At 35.5% G+C, this 24,559-nt stretch overlaps 3 protein-coding genes across 3 annotated transcripts in view; 1 reads left to right on the top strand and 2 right to left on the bottom strand.

The window, feature by feature from the left end:
• trp (transient receptor potential) overlaps nucleotides 1-10,800 on the top strand; it is a 25,423-nt gene extending 14,623 nt beyond the window's left edge. Inside the window, exons 10-22 of the mRNA XM_013316210.1 lie at nucleotides 212-364; nucleotides 622-767; nucleotides 848-1,088; nucleotides 1,166-1,289; nucleotides 1,457-1,652; nucleotides 1,853-2,017; nucleotides 2,409-2,631; nucleotides 2,830-2,992; nucleotides 3,360-3,520; nucleotides 3,716-3,895; nucleotides 4,993-5,091; nucleotides 5,383-6,939; nucleotides 10,764-10,800. Of these exons, the coding sequence (XP_013171664.1) occupies nucleotides 212-364; nucleotides 622-767; nucleotides 848-1,088; nucleotides 1,166-1,289; nucleotides 1,457-1,652; nucleotides 1,853-2,017; nucleotides 2,409-2,631; nucleotides 2,830-2,992; nucleotides 3,360-3,520; nucleotides 3,716-3,895; nucleotides 4,993-5,091; nucleotides 5,383-5,921 (2,390 nt within the window). The 3' untranslated portion in view covers nucleotides 5,922-6,939; nucleotides 10,764-10,800. The remainder of the gene's footprint in view (nucleotides 1-211; nucleotides 365-621; nucleotides 768-847; nucleotides 1,089-1,165; nucleotides 1,290-1,456; nucleotides 1,653-1,852; nucleotides 2,018-2,408; nucleotides 2,632-2,829; nucleotides 2,993-3,359; nucleotides 3,521-3,715; nucleotides 3,896-4,992; nucleotides 5,092-5,382; nucleotides 6,940-10,763) is intronic.
• Nucleotides 8,848-24,559, bottom strand: trpl (transient receptor potential-like). Its single transcript, XM_013316212.1, has 24 exons — nucleotides 24,495-24,559; nucleotides 22,735-22,843; nucleotides 22,251-22,375; nucleotides 21,776-22,013; nucleotides 21,562-21,704; nucleotides 21,075-21,255; nucleotides 20,319-20,510; nucleotides 19,788-20,022; nucleotides 19,220-19,372; nucleotides 18,756-19,011; nucleotides 18,357-18,490; nucleotides 17,702-17,825; nucleotides 15,439-15,634; nucleotides 14,516-14,683; nucleotides 14,066-14,285; nucleotides 13,692-13,890; nucleotides 13,231-13,337; nucleotides 12,988-13,116; nucleotides 12,561-12,652; nucleotides 11,738-11,834; nucleotides 10,964-11,061; nucleotides 10,329-10,436; nucleotides 9,976-10,134; nucleotides 8,848-9,507 (listed from the first exon to the last, which is right to left on the bottom strand). Exons 2-24 carry the CDS (start codon nucleotides 22,759-22,761, stop codon nucleotides 9,355-9,357), a joined length of 3,534 nt encoding a protein of 1,177 aa, XP_013171666.1. The 5' UTR covers nucleotides 22,762-22,843; nucleotides 24,495-24,559; the 3' UTR covers nucleotides 8,848-9,354.
• Nucleotides 15,771-17,266, bottom strand: LOC106120781 (tektin-1). The gene has a single exon (XM_013316209.1). The coding sequence runs from the start codon at nucleotides 17,172-17,174 to the stop codon at nucleotides 15,888-15,890; it is 1,287 nt and encodes a 428-aa protein (XP_013171663.1). The 5' UTR covers nucleotides 17,175-17,266; the 3' UTR covers nucleotides 15,771-15,887.

Below are 24,559 nucleotides of genomic sequence, written 5' to 3'. Positions count from 1 at the left end.
ATTAGGCCATAGTCAACCACGCTGATGCATGACAGATGCTAATAATAATCATGACGATATCTTGTAGGTTAAGTTAGTAATTTATCATGGTGGTTGAAGTTCTAACTATGACGTTTTCTACCTTTAATATGTAAATTTAGGTCGTGGTTTTTCAAGCTATTTTCTTTCCTTTACAAATCTTTAACAGTATTAAGTAATATTTTCTTCGCAGCTCTACTTTCACTGGCCTCTCAGAGGGCAGAATATCTGGTACTGGAATGGTCTGGGATCCGCTGGCTTCAGGAATTGGTGGCTCATTGGAAAGCCCACGAGAGGGGCGCACTACCGGGCCTCATCGAGTTCACTGTCATCATCTTCATAGCAAGTAAATTTACAATTATCAGCATGTAATTTAAGCTATAATATTAAAATAAAGTGTCTGTAGACAAAAACTTAAGATTGAATAAGTAACACCAGTTTTTGCAAAATTATTGGATTATTTGGCGTGACTTTTGATGCATAATGCTGTGTCTTCATAAGTCTCTCTTCATGATTTATACCTCCCATGTCTCTGAATTTTATATTTTCGCAAAAACTTCTTTGTATGAATTCTGGTAAGTTTACCTCCATTACACATTTTAGGTTTAATATGGGCTGAGATAAGATCACTTTGGGAAGGCGGTCTCATGGAATATGTCAGCGATCTGTGGAACATCGTCGACTTTATCACGAACATGTTTTACATTGCTTGGATAAGTTTACGATTCTCGTCTTGGTATATAGTACAGGTAAATAAAAACCATATGCTGTTATAATAGACAATAGACAAAAATTTTAGCAATGGAAATTCAAAGTAATGTTTTTACAGCGAGACTATCGCGCCGGCCTCGACCCTTGGTACCCGCGTGAGCGTTGGGATTCTTTCGATCCGATGCTGCTGTCAGAGGGCGCCTTTGCTGCTGGAATGATCTTCTCCTTTCTCAAGCTAGTCCATATCTTCTCCATCAACCCTTACTTGGGACCGCTTCAAGTATCTCTCGGGCGTATGATCATCGATATTATAAAATTCTTCTTCGTTTATATGTTGGTGTTATTCGCTTTTGGATGCGGTAAGTTTATAATTCTTAATTTATGAATTTCCAGTGGAAAATGTATTGAATAATTATCACATTGTTCTTCAATATAGGTTTGAATCAACTTCTTTGGTACTACGCCGAACTGGAAAAGAACAAATGTTACCATACTCCAAGTGGAATTCCTGACTTTGACAATCAAGAGCGTGCTTGCACAATCTGGAGACGATACGCAAAGTAAGACTTTTCATCTTTCATCAATCTCTGTAACTCCTTTTTATTAAACTTAAAACTACAACGATGATTATTGTGTAGTGTTAAAATTCTCAGTTTTTTTTCATCGTGCAATTTCAACTGAACTTTTGTCTTCGACTTGCTAGTCATGTTCTTTTATGTAATTTCAGCTTGTTCGAAACATCCCAATCTCTGTTCTGGGCGTCTTTCGGTCTGGTGGACCTGACAACCTTCGAGCTGACAGGCATCAAGAGTTTCACCAGGTTCTGGGCGCTGCTCACCTTCGGCTCGTATTCCGTTATCAACATTATAGTGCTGCTTAACATGCTTATTGCCATGATGTCAAACTCTTACCAAATTATCTCGGTAAGTCACAGAAAATATGTAATAACGTATCTTTCTACTTCTTTATTGGTTCTATGTTTTGTTGTGGCGATAAATTTAGTTTTTTCCAATTTAGTCCAAACATAGTTCTTGTTGATAACTTCTCTTGTAACACTGGTGCCGGTGACAAAGGCCTTTCTTCTTTTACGTACTGTCTTTATCTCACTGATACTATTCTTCAGGAACGAGCTGATATAGAATGGAAGTTTGCGCGAAGCAACCTCTGGATGTCTTACTTCGAGGATGGCGATACTGTACCACCACCGTTTAATATTGTTCCCACTCCGAAACACTTCAAGGGCTGGATCGAACGCTTATGCTCCAAACGGGATCGGGGTTCTATTATTGTAAGTGCTTAAAATAAACCTCATAAATATTGTCTTTCACATTACCATGTTCTCCTTATCAAAATTTACTTTCCTAATGTCTCGCCGTGAATTGGACAATCATAGGCGGCCTGTTGCATTGAAATTTACAAATCAAGAACTATGAGTATCAAATCTACTCTAGAACACCCGATAAATTTTAAAACGCTTATCGTCATAATTAAAAGACTTAATTTAACATCAAACTAAAAACACTAAAATGAACTAGTCGTGAAATTCCACTGTCGTCAAATAGAAATTGTCGTCTTTGCTTTGTCAAGAATGAAAGAGAGAACAATATGTAACAACACAATAGTCACGGCAGTGGAAATCCTCTATAAAATGTAATTGAATTAAAAATTAAATTATCCAGAACAAATCTCGTGAGAAAGCTCGCGAAGGTCACGAAGCGGTGATGCGCGTGTTGGTGCGTCGCTACGTGACGGCGGAGCAGCGGGCGCGTGACGATGTTGGCGTAACGGAGGATGACGTGATGGAGATCCGGCAGGACATATCTACGCTACGCTTCGAACTAATCGACATACTTCATAACAACGGCATGAAGACGCCAAGGATCAACATGCAAGATACCACAAGTAAATATTAAAATATGTTTGGAGTGGGTGGCAAATAAGTGGTTGGAGGATGATTTTGTACTGGCATATGGCTATAAAAGAAGGTTGCAACATTTTGAATTAATAAAAGTAAATTGTAATAAGATTCAGAAACGAAAACGTATTTTTAGCTGTATTAAATTTTTGTTTGCTTTACTTAAATGACATGTTTCCTTGCAGTATCCGGTAAGAAAGGCAAAGTGATGGAGAGGAGAATTCTCAAGGACTTCCAGATCGGAATTGTCGAGGGTATCATTAAGGACGTCATCTCCAGAGAGAGCAAGCCCAAAGATGTGTTCAGTCAAATCGCTAAAGCCATCGTACGGAAGGGTAGCACTGAAAGGTAATAACTTTTAATTATTTTGAGAAATCAACGGATCCATAAAATGTTAGTCAAAATCAACATATTTGTCGACTGTTTTTGGTTTCCACCAGATAATCGAGTACTCTGTCTCCATACTTAATCTTTATTTACCTTACCGTGAGCTTCTGACATCAAAATCCCTGTATATAACATATCGTCATACCTGTCCTTATCTTTGACAACGCAGAGATAACAATACTTTTAAACAGAGATTTTGAACTCGGAAACCCACAGTTAGTCATCTTGATTAAATGACGAAACTTAATAAATTGTAGTTGATTCATAACTGTTTGACCTACATTATTTATAGCTTTTAAAATAATTCGAATGAAATTACTTTTAACAGTAAGAAACGCGATTGGAACGCTCTGGTACGCACCAACACAACCCGACGAGATCCAATCGGAAGGACTTCAGAGGCAGAGACGAAACGCAGCCGACAGTCCCTCAGACTTCACATTTTGGACAACGTTCAGGCCAGGACTATCGATCCGCAAAAACTATTGGGTAAGAAATATACACTGCGTATGAAGACAATAAATACTCTTTGAAGTACTCAAATAAAACTCGAAAATTACATAGTAGGTTACACTATCAATAGATATTTCACTTGCCGAGAAGATACACATGATGGCAAAAAAATGTCTAACCTACATTTGCCTAGTAGCAGTACAACATACTAAATTAATTTATTAATTCCAGAGTATAATCCAAATCTATCATCGGTGAATCCGACCGCAAGGGTTGCGTACGCCAAGTTCATGAGAAGCAAGATTAAATCGGACTTCACTGAGAAACAGAAGAGAGGCTCTCAAGGTGACGTCAGTCTAGAAGATGAAGTGTTTGAAGCGGCTACCACAACTGCCTCTAACAGAATGAGTGGTAAATAACGTACATATCCCTTGAGACTACATAGAAACCCAACCATAATAGTCAAAAGGCTGATATAACGTCTTTCCAATTCGAACAACCCTATCCAATTGCTAAATAACATTTAGAAGACCGACCGTTAAATACCATAAATGTATACTCATTATCGATAAATTAGTACGTCGTAATTTCCTTTTTCATACCAAAACACATGATTAGGGTTAATAACCTCAATTTAAAAATATTATACAATTATCTTGTTTACTAATTTATGAAACATATCCTTGAATGCACTGGATGCGGGCGGTACAGGACCGGGCATTGTGATAATCGATGGGGGAGGCCTACGTTCAGCAATGGACGAATTAGGGCTGAATATGATGATGATTATGGTCCTTGAATACATCCAGTTAAAACATTCATGAATGTAATTCAAATTTTAATATAAAAATATACTTTCGAAACAGTTTTACGTTTAAAAACATTATTTACATAATCGATACGAGATATTCAGTTTGCGTTCTACAAGAATATTCTTATACGATACAATGTATTCCGAAATACGAATACAGGATAAACGTTGTATAAATAAAGGTAAATAAAGGTTGTACCAAAAGCGTACATTCCAATTCCCAAGCAATTATAGGTATACTAAAATGTAAGAAAAAACTTAATCATTCTTAAATTCATGAGTTTCAATTGGATTGCCAAATGAAGTAATACATTACATCGGCGTTTCTTAAAGTGCACTGTAAAGCCTTTGAGCTCCTCGAAGTCTTTCTGGGATGTTCCAGAATATATTTACAGATCATTATTTAAAAGCATTAAAGGTATAAATCCTAAAGTAAAATTTCCTTAAATGATTAATAACGGACGTAAGATGAGTATAACAAATTCTGTAGAAGGCAAGAAATAATTATTAAACCTAAATCTAGGATCCCATCAAACCGAAGTATTTGGTTCCCCAAATACTTGGTGGTTATTCCTAAATGGGTTTCATAATAAAAAAAATTGAGACCTGTTGCATTACACTTTCTCTTCATATTCTACACCTTCCATGTATTGTGCCAGTCACAATAAGTTTGTTACAACACCAAAATTATCACCAGGTAAAATATTCCGAGCGAGAACACCGATTCCAGAAACTTCAGATGATGAAAATATAAAGCACACTGAAATTAAAGTAGAGGCTGACATCGAAAGGAAAGGTAATGTCGTAGTTGAAATTATTTCATTTTAGTATTACGAAAGACCTATTCCTTTATAATAGAAAGGTATAAGTCGTAATCTAAATTAAACTACATTTAAATTTATATCGCATATCTCCCAAAGCTAATAAAATTTACACTAAAATTTCATTTGACGTTAGTAATACTGACACCTTTAGAAAGCATTATCCTGACGATATACCCAAACAGCTCACCAGTCCTTTAGATATTTGATGTAGATGTACTGCAAAATTACAAGAAACAAACATGCAAACAAAAATATCATTTCAGACACAGAAGCTGCAACAGAGCAACCGAAACAAGCAACGAAAGAAACAAAAGAAGAGAAACCAGCAACCAGTACTACAAAAGAGGATACTACTGATAAAGCTTCGAAAGCATCAAAGGATCATATCATTCAAATAGAAGAACCAGAAGGAGAAAGTCCATCAAAGAGTTTATACATTACGAAAGAAGAAGATTCTAATCTTCAAAAACCAATACAACCAACACCAAGTAAAAGTGAACCGGCAGAACAAATTCTATCAGCAACCGCTTTAGCAGCTCAAGCTAAAGATACAAAACCCGAGCCTAAGCCATCTACTACGGAATCAAAACCAGAAACATCAACGGAATCCAAACCAACAGAATCAACTGAACCTAAAACGAAGGAAAAACCAGAATCTAAACCTGCTGTAGTTTTTTCAGAGGAACCAAAGAGTAGTCCTAAACCATCGACAAGTGCTCCTAAACCAGCCAGTAAGCCACCACCAATGGGAGACAAAGGAAGATCTAAAGTAACAGGAAAAATTGTATCTGGATGGCTGTAGACCAGACATGGATTACATTGACTTATTAGTGAGACAAAATAGAGCAATAATTAGACTATTATAAAGATAATTCTATGCATCGAAAAACCGACAATAGATTTGAAATTTATTGATAGATTGGAAATTCGCTAAAACGTTTACTAATTGTGATAAATACAGAATTTTTGAGATATAGACCTGGCGATGACTGTTTAAACATTTGAAAGTATTAACTTTCGCGCACACATGTGTGGTTGAAACACATTTGTGTGTTATTTTGGTATCTTAATAATGAAAACCGATCTTATAATGTATTCACGCTCGGTTTCTGAAAGGCCAATCCATTATAATTGCGATTAAACTCTAGCTTATCGTGGTTCAGCATAATTTAGAATTGATAAAACTTGCGGTTAACGAAAAACTAATATATGACATTAAATAGGAATGTTAGTTCTCTCAGAAACCATGTTTTAATTTTCACCACTGATTGTCAATATCACTAATTTATCTTTCCACTTATTTATTCTATTTCCGTAGTTTATAATATAGTTATTAATATGAATCAATAAAGAATGTAGGATATTCTGATTAATAACTTACAGCCTGTTTTCATGTCTGTGTTCTTTATATTCTACCATCTTTATGTAATGTTTTATATTCTCCTAGTACTTATAGCCTATTCTTAACCGATTCTTTTAAGATTAATTTATTTTTCTGCTTTTACACTTGGGCTTTTTGCCACTATCATCCATGTCCTTGTCTCACGTAGGGTTGGCGCACCAGGGTTCCGTCCTAAATATCAATTTATCTACGATCTGTCACTTCCTTCTAAATTATGTCACCTTCGCGCAATCCATCAATCTCTTCCTAGGCCTACTCCTAACAGTGTTCCACTCCTCACTCATACTTAACTTTCTCCTTGCCAAATTCGATTCTTTCCTCAACCAAAAACTTAGTTTGTAGTCTTTTTATTAACACGTGGGTCTGGAAATTATTGTCGTAGCTTTATAATATGCATCCTGTCCTCCGTTAATTAAATGTCTATGGGCAACGGTCACTTCGCTATTTCAGCGACTTCAGGTGGTCGCTAGCTCGTTTGCCACCTTATGTTATTAAAAAATTAAAATAGTTGCATAAATACAGTCTAGGAAGCACTTATGTTCATTAATTTCTCAATTATATTAACTTTCACTTCACATTCTTGTCTCAAATCATTTCCAAATTGGCTTTTAGTCGACTGGATTATATTTTACATACAAACCATTTTTCATACGTTTGTTTAAATTTATGATATTTATAAATGAAATGCATACTTAATGCTTTCTTTTAAAATAGTATTAAGTAGATATTAAGTTTACAATGTTGGTATCTGCACTGCAATATACTCGCTGCTTCAAAATTAAGTTGCTAGATTTAAATATATAATTGTTAACTGCCATTATTTTGCAATTATAATTAAATTATATTATTAGTAGATTATATGAGAATTGTTTATTTGTGAAAGTTTAACATCAGATTATTTAATTTCCGTATATTTCTTATCAGAAGTTAGCTTGGAAAACACACGTGTAGCAGAGTGAGTGAAACAGCATACATGCAAACGATGGGTGTGAAAGAGAGATGTTTGCATGATTGCCAACATCAGGGACGCAAAGGCAAATGACGAACAGTATTTAAATTGTTCATTTTACTATTGCCTAATAGACTTGGTATTAAAATTATAGCTGAAATTAATTTATTTTTTATATAATTTTTGTTTGAATTTATGATTTCTTTTAATTAATAATCTGTTGACATAGTTTGTAAATGTTTGATTATAATAAAATGAGTTCCTTTTATGATTTCTTTTATTCATGAAAAATTTTATTCATAAAAAAATGTTTTCTGAGTTTAAAAATGAATGGAATCGCCATTGTTCTCTTTTGCTACATAAAACATTTTTTACGGATTCATTCTAAATATATTTAATGGTAAAATATCTCATCATTTAAGTAACAACGCTTTGTTCACACAAAAAATGATAATAGAAAATATAAAGGTGACAAAACCCTTGTCTTTTTCTCTCCTTTACGCAGATACTCGACAATATGAAGCTACAAAAGTGTAATATCAATTTACTAAATATAACAAAGATCCATACAAAAAGATATTTTACTACAAAGAGTTCCCACAAGTAAGGTCTGCATAACAAGCTTTAAAAAAATATTTCTATAATTAAAATCAATGTTGGTATTAGTTTTTATGAGTTCCTAAATAATACGAATTTTGACCAAACTGTGCTATGTGTTTTAACCCGCACTGGACCAGCATAGTTAGCTATGGCCTTGTCACCCCTAGCTTAGGTAGGCGTAGGGTAGTACGCTAAAAACTGACACTAACTTTCGATAAGTCACGTGATTATGGCGCATCAGGTACATACAATTTTGAAGTTCGCAATTGAATCACTTCGAAACGAATGCACTTGTGTTCCCTGTATATTCCCTGAGGTACTTTATAAATAAAAACATAAGAAATAAATTCAACAATATGAAATATTGTAATTTATGTGATAAGTAAATAGGAAATTATAATACAATAATTAACTCAATTAATATTGTGAATTTTAATAATTTTCTTCTCTACAATTAATTATTTTAACGTCTATTTTTTCTGACGGTACCAAATAAACAAAACGAAAGTTTATTTTTTTAACTTTTTTAAAGTTGTACGCAAACTGGTGAATTGTAGGTAAAAATAAAATTTAACTTTTATAATTTTAAAATAATAACACATATTAGTAAATTTGGTTAAACAATTTAATCAAACATAAGGAAAATTAAACACAACTTTCTATGTAACTGTAAGATATTTTCAAATTATATTTATTAGTGCGAATAAAATTAATAAAATAAGTTTCAAAAGTTGATATTTAATACATACAGTTTAAATAAATAGCAAAACAAAGCAAAATAAAAACATGTTTGTAGTAAGATTACTAGGATATCATAGATTGAAAGATATTCACAGTCTATCAGACATTCAAATTAGATATGAATTTAACGCTCTGAAACTACACGCTTATTATCTTTTGCTTCCTGATATCCTGGTACCATTGTACGTAACATAACGAGTACATGCAAACTGAGCCAAATGGGAACAACTAAACTTAAAAGTAAAAAGAAGAAAGATTTGTTTGTTTAGAATAGGCTCTAACTATTGAACCGATTTAAAAAAATATCTTACTGTTGGGAAGGTACATTATTCCCGGATAACATAGGCTTACGTTTATTAATAGATTCTCTTTAATTACGCTAAATATGAAGCAACTGCTAATATTAAATATAATAACACAATTTTAGATTAACTTAATCCGTCTGATTCTACTGCTTCAAGGTCATCTTTGAAAAAAAACAAAAAAAAAGAAATGTTTTGTACACTTGTTTCGGTAGTGTAAACATCTGATTAATCATAATATTTATAGCCATCCAGTTTTTGTTTGGCGCTTGATTGTCTTGACTTCGTCAATTTTATTGATGGGTCGCAATGTCTTGTATCCTGGTGACGGTATCAGTTGCTCCGTGCTCGATGTTGAAGAGTGTCGCTTTGGTGTTGGTGGTGAAGCAGGACACTGAAACGAGATTAACATGGGTAGAGTATGAAACATTAGCTGCAGCACTGGGCCAGCTCCAGTATACCACGACCAGAAGACAGGCGTCAAGTGGAGCGTTGTAGCGTTCCACAGGAGATCCCAAAGCCCTGTCAGTGACATCAGAGGATGGCAACCGAGATGGTTTTAGTAGGTAAAACCCTATATAAGCTTGTTCCTAAATTTCTCTCCTGATACCAAATAAGGCGTCAAATATCAGTGAAGTGTGCCAAATTTAAATCCTCTTCCCAACTATTTCTAATAAGGAACGAATGGGGTGAGTTTAGTTCCGCTAAATTCCATGACTGAACAAGAAAGGGGACGTAAAGGAAAATACGATGTTTTATAGGAATTTAAGAAGTTACTCGTTTGCTACCTAATACTATATTTTTATTGACTTTCATATCTTTCTTATCTTTTTATATTTCTTATCTATTTATTATTACTTACGGTTTTATTAACATCAGGCTGAGGTGAAGGAGGTCTTGGAGAGACCGGACGAGGTGGTGCAGTTTTTTCCGTAGACGCTTTCTTCTTTGGCGTTGGGGGCGCCACTGATGTTATAGATGGTGAACTTGGTACTAATTCCAAAGATGGTGGTATTGGAGCCTGAAATAAAATTAACATTAAAGATTTCAATTTTTTTACTTAGGAAAATATTAAACATTCTTTTTCTTAAAAACGTTGAGAAATAAATTCAGTAAACATCTCTATCCGATGAATAAGACATTTGATACTTTATCGATTCCCGAATTTAAATTAACATAAAATGAACTTTTTTTTTAATTGAAGTTACTGCTTACTTTAGGTTTGGTCGGCGGTGGTGGTAAAGCGCCCTCTGCCGGTTTAATCTCAGGCGCTACTGGTCTTGCGATCGCTAAGGTAGACATTTCTTTTACTTCCAAATCAGCCTGTCAAGAAATAAAAGGAATTATTTCTATAGTGTTCAAAATATTAATTTAACAGTGGTAGAGCCCGCTTTAACATCTTTGCACGAGTTGGCCCGGCTCGCCCGGTGAAATACCACGACCACACAGAAGACACGCGTCAAGTGGAAGCAATTCATCGTTTCGTCTGATGAGTGTGCGTCCCGGAGGCCTTATTTAGTCCTCTTTCCCTTCCCGCCCTTTTTCCTATAAGGAAAGGATGGAAAGTGGAAGTGGACTTTCCGGATGAGAGGATGCATGGAAAGGGAAAATATTTTTTTTTCTGTGCATCCTCTCCTCCGTTGATTAAAGGTAGGCAACGCATATGCAATTGCGTATGTCTATGGGCAACGGTCACTACGCTATATCCGCGATTTCAGGTGGCCGCTCGCTCGTTTGCCACCTTATTATATAAAAACAAATGTATGTATTCAAAATGATGTATATATGAATTAAAATCTTTTAAAGTAGCAATATACTAAAAGCTAATAGAATTTACAAGTCAAACGAACCTGATGGTTAGGTGATTTAGGTGCGTCGGGAGCTTTCTTCTTAGCGGCCCTCAGAATATCTTCGGAAGTTTGTGACGTCTCGATTATTGAATTCGATTCTAAAATTAACAATTACTTCATCATTATATTGCAAAAATATAACAACACAATAATGTAAAAAGGCTTAGTGTGATTTTAATGTGTACATTTGACCTTAGTAATTTACCACACTTTGAGTCTACTTCATCATCAGCTCACTATACGTCCCCACCGAGGGGCTTGGTGCCTACCATAAGCTAGGGGTGATTAGCCCATAGTCAACCACGCTAACCCAGTGCGGATTGGTTGCCTTCACACATATCATTCTTCGCAGATATGTGCAGCATCACGATGTTTTCCTTCACCGTAACAACGTCGGATAAATGTACATATGTAAATCGAAAAACACATTTGTACATAGCGGGATTCGAACACAGGACCTGCAGATAACAAGTCAAGTGCTAAAACCCCTGAACCACCGACGCTCTGGTGTACTTAAATAGAAAATAATATAGATTTATCAAACTAAATCTATTGACATACTGACTTCAACTGCTTTGTATTACTATACCAATGGTAGTAGTTGGAACATCAGTCGGGCAGAATTTAAAATAAAATCTTGTCATAAATATACTCGTAGCTTATGTCACTAGTGGATAGTGCAACTTTCCAACAGTGAAAGAATTTTTCAAATCGCTTCACTAATTTCGGAGTTTACTCAATACAGACAAATAAAAACGAATATAGATCTCTTACCCTGCTTAGGTTTTATAAAATCTGAATCGCACCGTGGAGACACAGATCGCGGCAGAGGACTTAAGGCTACTGGATTAGGTGATGTTGCCCTGGATACCTGTTTATAATAACATTAATTACTCGAACGGATGATTACAAAATTGAACTAAAAAAATCTTAATTAGTAGCCTATGTGTTTTTACAGACTATGTTTTTTTTTATATCATAAGGTGGCAAACGAGCGAGCGGCCACCTGAAATCGCTGAAATAGCTAAGCGACGTTTGCCCGTAAACATTCGCAACTGCATATGCGTTGCCTACCTTTAATCTACGGAGGAGTGGATACACAGAAAGAAAATATCTTCCCTTTCCATGCATCCTCTCATCCGGAATGTCCACTTCCCCTTCCCATCCTTTCCTTATAAGAAAAAGGGTGGGAAAGGAAAGAGGACTAAATTAGGCCTCCGGGACGCACGCTCATCAGATGAAACGCGGAATTGCTTCCACTTGACGCCTGTCTTCTGTGTGGTCGTGGTATTTCACCGAGCGAGGCGGCCTGATTCGTGCGAAGATGTTAAAGCGGGCTCTACCACTGTTGACACTGTTGTTCTATAATACATCAATGCCAAATTTCATTGAGATCCATGCAACGGTTCTGCAGATACCTTCTAACAAATATCTATCTTATAATAACAGTAAGATGATCAACTAGATGCAACCAATAGACAACCACTAGTTTTAGTAGAATTATAAAGTAATTTATTTTAAATACCTAATTTTTAAACTTATCTACTACATTTAACAATATTTACGAATCTTTTACGTCTAATAATAGTATACTTACTTTAGTGGGTGGACTTAAAACTCGCATACTAGGGGATACAGCTCTACTCGGTGCGATGCTGGGACTTAGAAATTCTGCAGCTGTACCATCACCTGGGAAATTAAACTTTAAATTATTTCCACACTAAGTTACTAAAAGCAACATGTAAAAGTCTAGAAAGAAGAAAATAGAGCAAAACGAAGCGTACTTAGCGTATCTTCCTTTCGCCAGAAGTTTGCGCTTTGTGTTTTTTCTTTCTTTTTTATTAGGCAGTTATAGTTTACCAAGATTTAATTTGGGAAGTTCATAAATATACCTAATTAAAGTTATTTCTTAAGTATTGATTTTAAAATTAATTTACAGTCTATTTTTATTTCCTAAATAGCAACCTGTCTTACGATAGTTTTTTTTTATTATTGCATTTTAATAAGACGAACAAAACACTTACAATTGCTTTTCCAGGGTGATTTATTACAATCTGGTTGTCCTATTTCAGTTGATATATCTTTGATTAGCTCCAATAATGTATGTCCAGATGGTAAAGGCATCTCTATAGGTGTTGGTACACGGGAACCTTCTATAGAATAGAAATAAAAACAAATTCAATAAGTAATTTTCCTGCTGGTATATTTTTTTAATTATTAAATTATTTTTGATCATCCTGTATTTTAAAATCATTATTATTATTTACCTGGTAAAGGTGATCTCATGACGAGCTTTCTTGCTTCGTCCATAGCTTTTTGAAGGTTCTGTTGGTTCTTAAACGACTCTCTAGTTCTGCAGCGACCTATTTGTGTCCTGGCCAAAATTAAACAATCTTACTAATATTATAATTGCGAATGTTAGATGGATGGATGGATGAATGTTTGTTTGAAGGTATATCTGGAACGGCTCAACGGAATATGAAATTTGGCACAGATGTAGAACATAGTCTGGAAGAACACATTTTCAGTTTTTTAACTCCGCGCGGACGGAGTCGCGAGCAACAGCTAGTATACCATAAAGAAAATGACATGACACGAAAACTTTGTATAATAGGCAAAGTTTATTTTTAGTTAAATTATGAAATCAGGATTTGGAATAAGTAATGTCCTCCACTTGGTTTCTAAAGTAAGTCATTGTATTCTCGTCTAAAGTACTAAAATAACTCACGAAATCCCTGCCCCAGCTAACGTTCTATCCCACATAGCGGTACTGGTGGATGCTACCGCCATCTTGGCGATCCTCCTGAACCTGGACAGCGCTGTCTCATGCTCCGGTTTCTCTTCATCATCCACGGGAGCCACTGGTGCCACTTGGAAGTCCTTCATTAAACGACGCTCCCAGATCTTCATACGTTTTGCAAGAACCGCTAAAAGTTACCAACATAAGAGTACAGACTTAAACCTCTTTCCTACTAAGCAACTACCCAACTGTCGACCGTTTTATGTAAGAACCTTTTTTCATTTGCGCAATTATTAGGAAACAGTCACAAAAAAAGTTGAAAATGTCACGACAAATCTTTCTAACTACAGAAGTAAACTTACTCTTCTCTTTCCTATCAGTAAATGAGACATCCATTCCATTCTTCTCGAATACTTCTAGCAGTTCATATCTCAATGATGAAACGTCTCCCTTCAGTTCATTGATGTCATCTTCTGTAACTGGTTCATCATCCATTTTCCGATGCATTGCGGATACGTACCGCCAGACCAGAGCTCGCATTACCGCTGTGTACCGTAAATCTAAATCTATCTCTTTCTGTTCCTATTAAGATGAATGAAATATACGATGAAAAAAAATTTAATTGTAATAAAAGAATTTTTAACATTTAAAAAAGTTGAAGGTCGCATTAATTCTATCTCTTTCTGATCCTATTTAAATGAATGCAATAGATGATACTACAACGTCATTGATGGGATTGGAGGTGTCATTTGTTAATTAAATTCACAACACTCTGTGTTAATGCCAACTAATAAGACAATGAAACAACTTACTTTCATCTTCATATTTCTCATTTTATCCTTATTCCTGAGCCCCAACAACTTACAAAACAGCTTTGGAGTTGGCAATATGTTGAATGGAGGAGGCAGAGTTGCCCCTTCTTCGAAATAACTCATCCACAAACGCGTTCGTGCAAACTTCCATTCAACATCAGAATGTTCCTATATAAAAGAGAAAGTAATAAGAAAACTTTACGTAAAGTTTGAATGCTTGAATATAAAAACAATTTTAATAATATTCACAAGTTAAATCTTCAATACATATTTATAAAATGACTTGAAACAATAACATGTACTTGGCATTGGTTACATATGTTAGAAGGCTTCTGCAAGCATTGATAATCAAATTAATTCAATGGTGACCACGAAAACTATTATAAAATTCTATTAAATTGAAGAACGATATTTAATACAAATACAACTTGCATTACCAAATTATATTTCTTTTGTTTATATCATAAAGTGGCAAACGAGCGAGCGGCCACCTGAAATATCCGATATAGCGAAGTGACCGTTGCCCATAGACATACGCAATTGCATACCTTTACCGTTACCTACCTTTAAGCGACGGAGGAGAGAATCCACAGAAAGAAAATATATTCCCTTTCCATGCATCCTCTCATCCGGAAAGTCCACTTCCACTTCCCATCCTTTTATTATAAGAAAAAAGGTGCGAAGGGAAAGAGGACTAAATTAGGCCTCCGGGACGCACACTCATCAGACGAAACGCGGAATTGCTTTCACTTCACGCCTGTCTTCTGTGTGGTCGTGGTATTTCACCGGGCGAACCGGGCCAATTCGTGCAAAGATGTTAAAGCGGGCTCTACCACTGTATTTCGCTCACTTTGTCCAATTGAGTCCAATAGAAGGCAAATGCTCAAATAGTTTGCCTTTAAGTATAGTCAAGTACAACTCACATCAATCATAGCATAAGAGTTGGACATCATAGCAATAAGGAGGTTCAACAGCACGATGACATTGATGACGGAGTACGATCCAAACATTAGTAAGCCCCAGAATCTAGTGTAACTCTTGATACCAGCCAGCTCGAAGTTCTCTAAACCAACCATACCAAAAGACGCCCAGAAGAGAGACTGAGATGCTTCAAATACACTGCAAAGAAATGACACAATAGTATTAAATTATAGTGACGTTCAATAGAGAGATTCAACTGTCGAAGATATCGCAAAGACTTAGGGTTTATATCTAAGAGAAACAATTGCATATTTGATAATGAATTTATTTTGAATATCCACACTATTAAAGTTAACAAATTTCTACTAAATAGTATACTAACTACAAAAATCATGTTGTGCTACGTTTCTATACGCAAAATGAACTAAATATCTGCAAATTTAACAGTAAATTAATATGCATGATAATCCATGGTCGCTCGTAATGTCATGCAGTCGACTTCATCGATCTTCAACGTATTCATCTTTACATTTATGTCTTCTTCTAATTGAAGTTGCGTCTGTAAAAGGTAACGAAGTGAAGCGGTTGCTTCTTGCAGCATTTGTTGGAGTTGTTCCACGCTGTATCTCAACATTTCACATTCGTAATACAACGATTGTCCCGGAGGATCTCTGACTAATTCAGCGCTGATTCTTTGCGCACGTCTTCCAAGTCTTGTATGCGCTAAACCAACATTCCCCTCTTTATCAGATAAAGCTTTTTGCAATTGTAATATATTATTTTGCATTTTCGATATCTTTTCAGTTGTCTCTCTATGCATATCTTCTAGTTTTTCTTTAGCGATTTTCGTTTGTTTTATGCGCTCATTAAATTCGTGGTTACATTTATTGAATGCTGTCCAGAGGTCATCGATCACTTGATTTAATAAAGTGTCAATGAAAACTCTTATCGGTCGCGCACTGGTTACTTCCCTTGCTGCTTGTTGTATATTTTTATTTGACACCGCATTGTATTCTTCTGCAGATATACTAGCGGGATCTAAATTTGCATATCCTTCATAAACAGAAAGACATAGGTCAGTAGGCTTCAAAGATAACGAGCCTCTATCTGAATCTATTGCTCCTTGTTTGTATTGAAGGTCACGGTCAAGAAGATATCGAGTGGACCTTAATCGTCGCATTTGTTCATTTAGTTGTTCAAGAGTACGTTTTAATAAACTCTGCCCTCCAAGAATGGCTGTTATTTCCTGTTGCAAGGCATGTTCTACATCATCTACGACCAAATCGATGCCGATTCTTCCATCTCTTAATATAAGACATTTTCGACAGATCGTTAATGCATTGATTTGTAAGGAAGCTAAGCAGTCTTGGAGCCTTGTCTTGTACATACTTAGGGCTTCCAATTCTAGGCATATCTCCTTTCTTTGTATTTCAAGTTCCTTCTTTATGAATTCGACGTCACCGATTCGTTCTTCGATTCGTCTGTCAGTAGTCGCTTTCATGATGGCAGCGCGCTCGGCGGTTTCTTCTCGGATTCTCTCCGACTCGCCCAAAATCCTGTCTGCGAGCTGCTGCTGATCTTCTGTGTTCCTGCAGCGTTGTTCGTTGCTCATCTTCCATTCTTCTAGAGTAAATTTAGCACTGCGTGGTGGAATACACACTATATTTTGTTCAGCAAGCCTCGTCGTTGCCACCGGCGCACCAATAACATGGCGAACTCCGAATTGAGTTTCAGTCATTGTATTAAAATTAAAACGCTAAAATTTCTACAAAAATTATACAAGTGTTCCTATGAAATGAGACTTTTGTCAATAATCGACAAAATTTTGTTTGTTACCATAGAAACCAAACAGTACTTGCGCAAAGACGTGACAGTTCAATGAATAAAATTCATTTCTAAACTCTTTGAAGGATAGAAATAGTTTTATTACTACTTATGATAAGAATCGTTATATTAATAAAGCGTTTGTACCCCTTTTCAAGGAAATTACTTGAACGAATATACGTGAAATTAAAACTAAATGACCAATGGGCAACTACTAGTTGTAAAATTAGGCTAACTTTAGTTTACTTTAGAAACAAAATTAGAATACGTTGAAAAATATAAATTACTTTCCTGACATCACATCTGTAAAAAAAATACTATTCAATATTTCTATTTTTATTTATTTAGGATAACAATTTAACACCCATTTTCTATGCTTGAAAAACAAATGAAGCTAACCTTTTAGCTAAAACAACTAGCAACTACAGCATCACGACTCACTTCCCGAAACTCCTCCATTTCATGCAAGAATCCCCCGCGTTATCCCAGTCCGGAAGACCGCCAGGGAGCACGTAACATTTCTGTTTCTCCAGCTCAGCAAAGTACCATAGCAATTGATTCAGACCTTCACATATCGAATTAAAATTTATATGAATCCTAATTTACTTTCCGGTAATAAAATAAATGTCATACGGACTCATAAATATATAGTAATTTGGTTATAGTAGTATTAGAACAGTTTGTTTGTTTGTTTGATTAAACGCGTTAATCTCAGGAACTACTAGTCCGATTTGAAAATTCTTTTTTTGTTGGACAGTCCATTTATAGAGGAAAGCTTTAGTCTATATAAGGTTGCCACCAATAGTTTTTTTTTAATTCCGCGAGGACGGAATCGCGGGCGACTGATAGTGATTGTTACAATATTATTTATGTAATGGGCGCTGTATAAAGGTAATGGCCGACATAGACGAACTGTTTTAAACAGTCAGTATTGACAATTCAAGTGGTCGTCATTAAGTCATAAATAGTTGACTACTCTGTACGTTCTAAAGTTTAAATGCTGGTAAACTGCTGCCGGTAGTATTCTGACCGCTTCAAACTTAGTAGCGACTATTTAAAACAGTCCGTGTATGTCTGCCCTTAAAATTGAACTTACCGCAAGCAAACGCGAAGAGCACAAGGGTGTAGATGAAGAAGAACTTAACAATATCGATGACCATACGCCCGAGAGAGATCTGCAGCGGGCCCAAGTGAGGGTTGATGGAGAACAAATGGACCAGTTTCAATGCACTAGGAAAAATAAACATAACAGTTATAGTTAGAAATTAGATACACAGAGAATGTAGATTTATGATGCAAATTTACATTAAGGCAGACCACTTAATGACGGCAGAAAACTTGAAAGTATACTCAATATATTGAACTAATAAAGGTTACAAGGTACCTAAGAACTTCGTTTTTAATATTCCTGAATGAAATATTTAGGTCAAGGTCACCATCAAATAAAATTATTTAATTTGAATTTAGTTTGAAAACCCACAGCTTTCCCACTAACCTGAAAATATTCGCTGCAGCAAACAATCCTTCAGCTATTAATTGTGGATCATAAGCATCCCAATGCTCTCTTGGTATAAACTTGGTCTGTGGATCTCTTTCTATTTCTGCCGTCTGCTGGATGTAAGCAACTATTCGTAGCAGTGCTACGGCGACGTAGAGGGAATTTCTAGTAAAATCTATGAAGTTCCACATATTTCTAAGATATGAACGGATACCTTCAACATAGATTTCCTGAGTTTCTTCCCAGATGAAACCTGGTATCATGAAAAAACAATTGTGATTTTGTAACCAGAAAAATAAAATAAAATACATATTCATCATCATCATCATCATCAGCTCACTATATGTCCCCACCGAGGGGCTCAGAGCCTACCCTAAGTTAAGGGTGATTAATACATATTAAGATTTGCAATTGTATCGTAGAATTGTGTTAATTTGTCTTTTTAATTATTTTAAACTTACCTAAAACATATATAAACACAAGGACCTCTAGGAATGATGGAGCATTTCCTCTTTGCTTTAACATTTCTTTCTCTAGATCCTTCAACATCTCCTCAGATCCAAAGACTTGTATTAACTGAACTTCTGCACGTTGCGACACCAGTATTAGGATCACTATAAAAAAATCAAAAGAAATTAAACTTTAAATCAAAATATTAATTTGCACATATATATCTAAACTAGCTGTTTCTACCGACACCGTCTGAATGGATTTAAACAACATAAGGAGGCTATTTGTTCGTCCAGACTATGTTCTACATCTGTGCCAAATTACAGTGAGATCCATGCAGCCGTTCTGAAGATATCTTTAAACAAACATCCATCCATACATATCAACATTCGGATTTATAATATTAGTAAGACTACTTGTATTATATAAAAAAATAAGAAACTCGTTTAAGACTGATGATGGAAAATAAAACTTGGTGACAAAATAACTAAGTTTCCTATCATACGTTCGCGTTCTTATTGAAAATTATATTTTGAATTTAACAATAAATAATCTAAAAATACCCATTTGTATACTCACAGAGAAAGAATAAATAACTGGAGGCATGTATCAAGAACTTCATAAATGGTTTCCTCATGAGCTTGCCAGTCTCGCAGTTTGGAGCGATCATGTAGAGACAGCAATAGAATGGGAAGAGTAAAGCGACACGGAATATTATCATGATCTTTTCCAGCGCCGATTTGCGACGGAAACCTGGTACACCATCGTACCAGATAGAAGCCAGTAGTTGTTGGATATTTGGATGTGCTACGAACTGTAAAGATTATTTTTATTAAGTGAAAAGAAAATTGTAAAATATATAGTAGATTGATATCTCTACAACCGTCATCATTAAAATTCGATTGTTACTGTGACAAAACTCAATCTTAATGTACAATTGGTCTCTATTAATTAGGTTCCTATCATGCAATTTCCATCCAAAGTACCATAAATATGTTAAGTATCAAATATCTTATGATCTCCTCTCAACCTTCTTATGAGGGTATTTCTAGATTTACCACATATGGTTTTTGTATAAGTCTTTTGTCTTTAAAAAAATCTTTACTCTACCTTTTTTTGCTTGAAATTAATCGCCAGTTCTAGTCTCGCTAGCTTCATATGCTCTCCTTCATTGAAGGGGGTTTCGTCCTGATCGTGATTGAGGATGATGGCCAGCTCCTGTGAGCTGCGCGACTGGTCCAGCAGATCTACTGCAAATTTCTGTACCTGACGACGTAGCTCTAGGTACTCTGCTTTACTTTCCTAATAAATATCAATGAGAGTTAACATACATACAGATTGATTTCAGTTTCTAATGTAATATTTTTTTTATAAGAGAAGGGGGGCAAACGAGCGGCGGGAACACCGAGGTGATCAACGACACCCATGGACATCTGCAACACCAGAGGAACTGTAGATGCGTTGACGGCCTATAAGGAAATGGTATGCTCGCTTCTTGAAGGTTCCTAAGTCGTATTGGTTTGGAAATACCGCCGAGGACAGACCGTTCCACAACGCGACTGTGCGAGGCAAGAAATTGCGCGAGAATCGCACCGTTGTGGAACGTCAGCCATCCAGGTGGTGTGGATGGAACCTGGCGGTCTGTCAAAATAGAATAATATTCAGTTGCCAGCTGTCTTGTAGGAAATAGGATAGTAGATAAATATAAAAGATAGGTGAATGCTATTAATAGGAATTGAATATATCACTTAAGCTGATATAAGGATATATAAGAGTACTCAAATCTACGTAAGTAGGAAATCAAAAAGGAGAAGATACAGATGTTTCAAAATATTTCGTTCTGTGATATGCAAAACTACATCATACCTGTTCAGCAAAAGCCAAGTTCCTTAGTTCCCAGGATAATTCAAAAGCGGTAAGAATTGGATCAGTAGAAGATAACGCGATGAGCGAGGGCGAGGCAAGCGCTCGGTACTCATTGAGTCGGGCCAACGAGTGTCGTAGAGAGTCCTCGGTTGAATCACGAATGCAGTCATCACAACCGCACCTTGTGAGAAAAACAATTAAGTTAGACTTGTAGTAAGTAACTGAGATAGTAGTAGACATCCACAGTAGACTAATCCTATAACCTCGCAGAATTCACATATATGGAACAATATTTGAAGATTTCGTCTTAGGAAGCAAAATTGTTAACTAACCAGGTATATTTTCTATCTATTTTCCTTATAAAAAGATTTCTACTATAAAAAATACAAGACTAAAAATAAAAATAGCGTTTGTTTTTATAAGTAGTAGTCCACTAACTTCAGGTAGCTAGTTGGTTGGTTTTGGTACATTTTCTATTATAATTTACCTGATGTCATGAGGGTCTGGCAGCGTGGCGCCACGATCCAGCAGCAGTTTGATTATCTCATAGTTGTTCTTATGCGCGGCCAGTACCAATGGTGTTATGTCCCGTGTAAACATCGCTGTGTTTGGATCTACTTTCTGCCAACTCTGAACATATAAAATTACTTACCTCAGTTATCAAATTATCTTTCAAATAATACGATTAAAAGGTTACTTACATAAGACTCTCCAACTTTATGTATCAACTCTTCATGTTCCAACAGCAGTTCAACAGCCTCGACGAATTCTGCATTGATAGCCTGAAGCAATGCATCCTTGGTATCCACTCCCATTACTATAAGGAGTTCAACCATCTCCAGATTCTCTCCATCTATAGCCAGAGTAAGTGCACCTCGACCTAACGCGTCTACGCAGTTCATATCTACGTTGTTACGACGATGTGCTTTTTGAAGTATCCTAGAAACAAAGAATAGTTTTCCTACAAATTCGCAATATTTTTATTAGCAAATGCCAATTGTAATGTGGGCGAATCAAACCAGATTTCTTAACTAGATAGTCGTCGTTCGTCATTTTATCGTCGGTTTCCGAGACCAACATTCCTGATCCCTCTCATTATTTTTGCCAAGACAGGTATAACAATATATTTTATCTATTTTTGGTCTCAGAAACCAAAGATTCATTTATATAACTAACCTTCGTACATTAGCCATATCTCCACGTTCAACTGCTAAGAGATATTTCTTCTCTTCGAATGTTAGTGATTTAGGTAGAACTGGCAGGTCCATTGGTTGCTTCGTACATTCTGAATCCGGGTCACCCTGGAATAATATCTTTTTTACTCATTTGTTTGATTTTTTGCGGACTTTTCGTTGCTTGATGCTGAAAAATTTTCCTGTACATTTCAAAAGACAGTGACGGGTGTAGATGACTTATTAACCGTAGGTTTCTGAATCCAAAATCTCCTTATAAAACATATTGTCATCGCTGTTATTATCTTTGACAAAACAAATATAAAAAATTGTTTTAATCGGAATTTTTTGGTCTCAGAAACCTACGGTAAGTATACTATTATAATATTTTTTTTAACTAGAATATAAACAGTAGCGTACTTAATCTTTCTTTCTCTTTTTAATTTCTTTGAAATAAATGAAATAAAAACAGGATAAATCATGCTTACGCTTTCCAAGTCCCCTTTCTCCGTCATGATTGTGGTAGATTTCAACTAGTCTAACTGTTAATAAGTATGTCGGTAGAATTCTAGTCTATGGTTTGTTGTGTTATGATGTCTGCAAAGAAAGTAACTTACGATGAGTTTCCATTGTCAAAACATTCACACATAGACGTATTTTAATTTCACATCATTCAAATTACTTTAACTATTTGTTAATATCAAAATGTATGCGTAGATTTATGAATGTAGAAACGCGAGGTGTGTCAGAACCGCGTCAAATAGAGCTCCGTTGTCTGCCTACCTCACTGGGTTACTGGCGTTAATTATGTTGTTGCTTGTCGTAATTTTGGCACACAAAAAGAATACATACTAAAATAACTTATCAGAACTAAAGGTAATAACAGAAAAGTACACAATAAGAAAGATAGGCCATATTACTAGATTTTACACTGGATTTTTACAGCCTCATATATTGTATAGAATATGTACATATATAAATAAATAACTGCATAGCTATAAGATTTCATCCAATTGCATTGTCAGTGTAAAATGAAAACTCCGAAATGGATAGGAAATAAAAATCCTTGACTGTATCAACACAAGTGATATGTCACACGTGAGTTCGGAAGCCATAGTTAATCGCGATAATCTGTAAGCATCGACCCTAACCCAGATATAGCGAAAGTTCAATAACCAAATATGTAATTCAATTGAAATGAAATTTGGCTTAACTAACTAACTAAAGGTAAACTTACTCCTTACTAATATTATAAATGCGAATGTTTAGATGGATGGATGGATGTTTGTTTGAAAGTATCTCCAGGACGCTTGAACTGATCTCGATGAAATTTGGCATACATATAGAACTTAGGCTGGAAGAACACAGACTACTAATTAAGTTTTTTTTTAATTTCGCGCAGACGGAGTCACGATTGATAGCTAGTATGGTATAAATCGACATTTAACTTCAAGAAAAGTTAATTTGTCCGATATAAAATATTTATGGGGTTAATTACAGTTTAGAATTATTTATAATTTGAAACATTATAGAGTCTTTTAATTCTTTCTAATAATAATTAAATAATAATTAAATCCGTTGCAGTTTTCAAAATTTAATATCAACGGTCCCCGCGTAATAAACTAAATGCAAAAGACAAGCTATATCGGAAATTGAAATATAATTATTTAACGGAGAAAATTTAAAGTTCGAGATACTACAATTTTATTTACGACTTAACGATTATTTTTTCACGAAAACTTTGTTCCTTTGTACACCTTTTTAAGAAAATTGCCCGAAATGATGAATGTGAATTTTACACTGTAATAATGCATAAAAGTGTTTTTAATAAAAAAAATCATGGATTCAAAAATGAAGACAGGCGTCAAATGGAAGCAATTCCGTGCAGTCCGATGAGTGTGCGTCCCGGAGGCCTAATTTAGTCCTCTTTCCCTTCCGGGTGGTTTTCTTATAAGGAGGGAATGGGAAGTGGAAGTGGACTTTCCGGATGAGAGTATGCATGGAAAGGGAATAACCCATATGCAATTGCGTATGTCTATGGGCAACGGTCACTTCGCTATATCAGCGATTTCAGGTGGCCGCTCGCTCGTTTGCCACCTTATGATAAAAAAAAAATAATCGAACTTCGAACATTTTACGATCACTACTAAAAATATACTTGTCGCTTCAGTATTAAATTTGGCCACTATTTAAACACGTTTTTTTCGAGATTTTTTTTTAAGTTAAAAAAAAAACAACGTTTACTTACAAGTAACGAACACTCAGGCTGGCTGGACGCCACTCCTGCGCCAAAACCACCCTACGCTGCTTTTT

Source organism: Papilio xuthus, unplaced genomic scaffold, assembly GCF_000836235.2.
Source record: "Papilio xuthus unplaced genomic scaffold, Pxut_1.1 DF826949.1, whole genome shotgun sequence".
In the NCBI taxonomy this organism is placed as follows: domain Eukaryota; kingdom Metazoa; phylum Arthropoda; class Insecta; order Lepidoptera; family Papilionidae; genus Papilio; species Papilio xuthus.
This window is presented reverse-complemented; position numbering and strand designations above follow the sequence as displayed.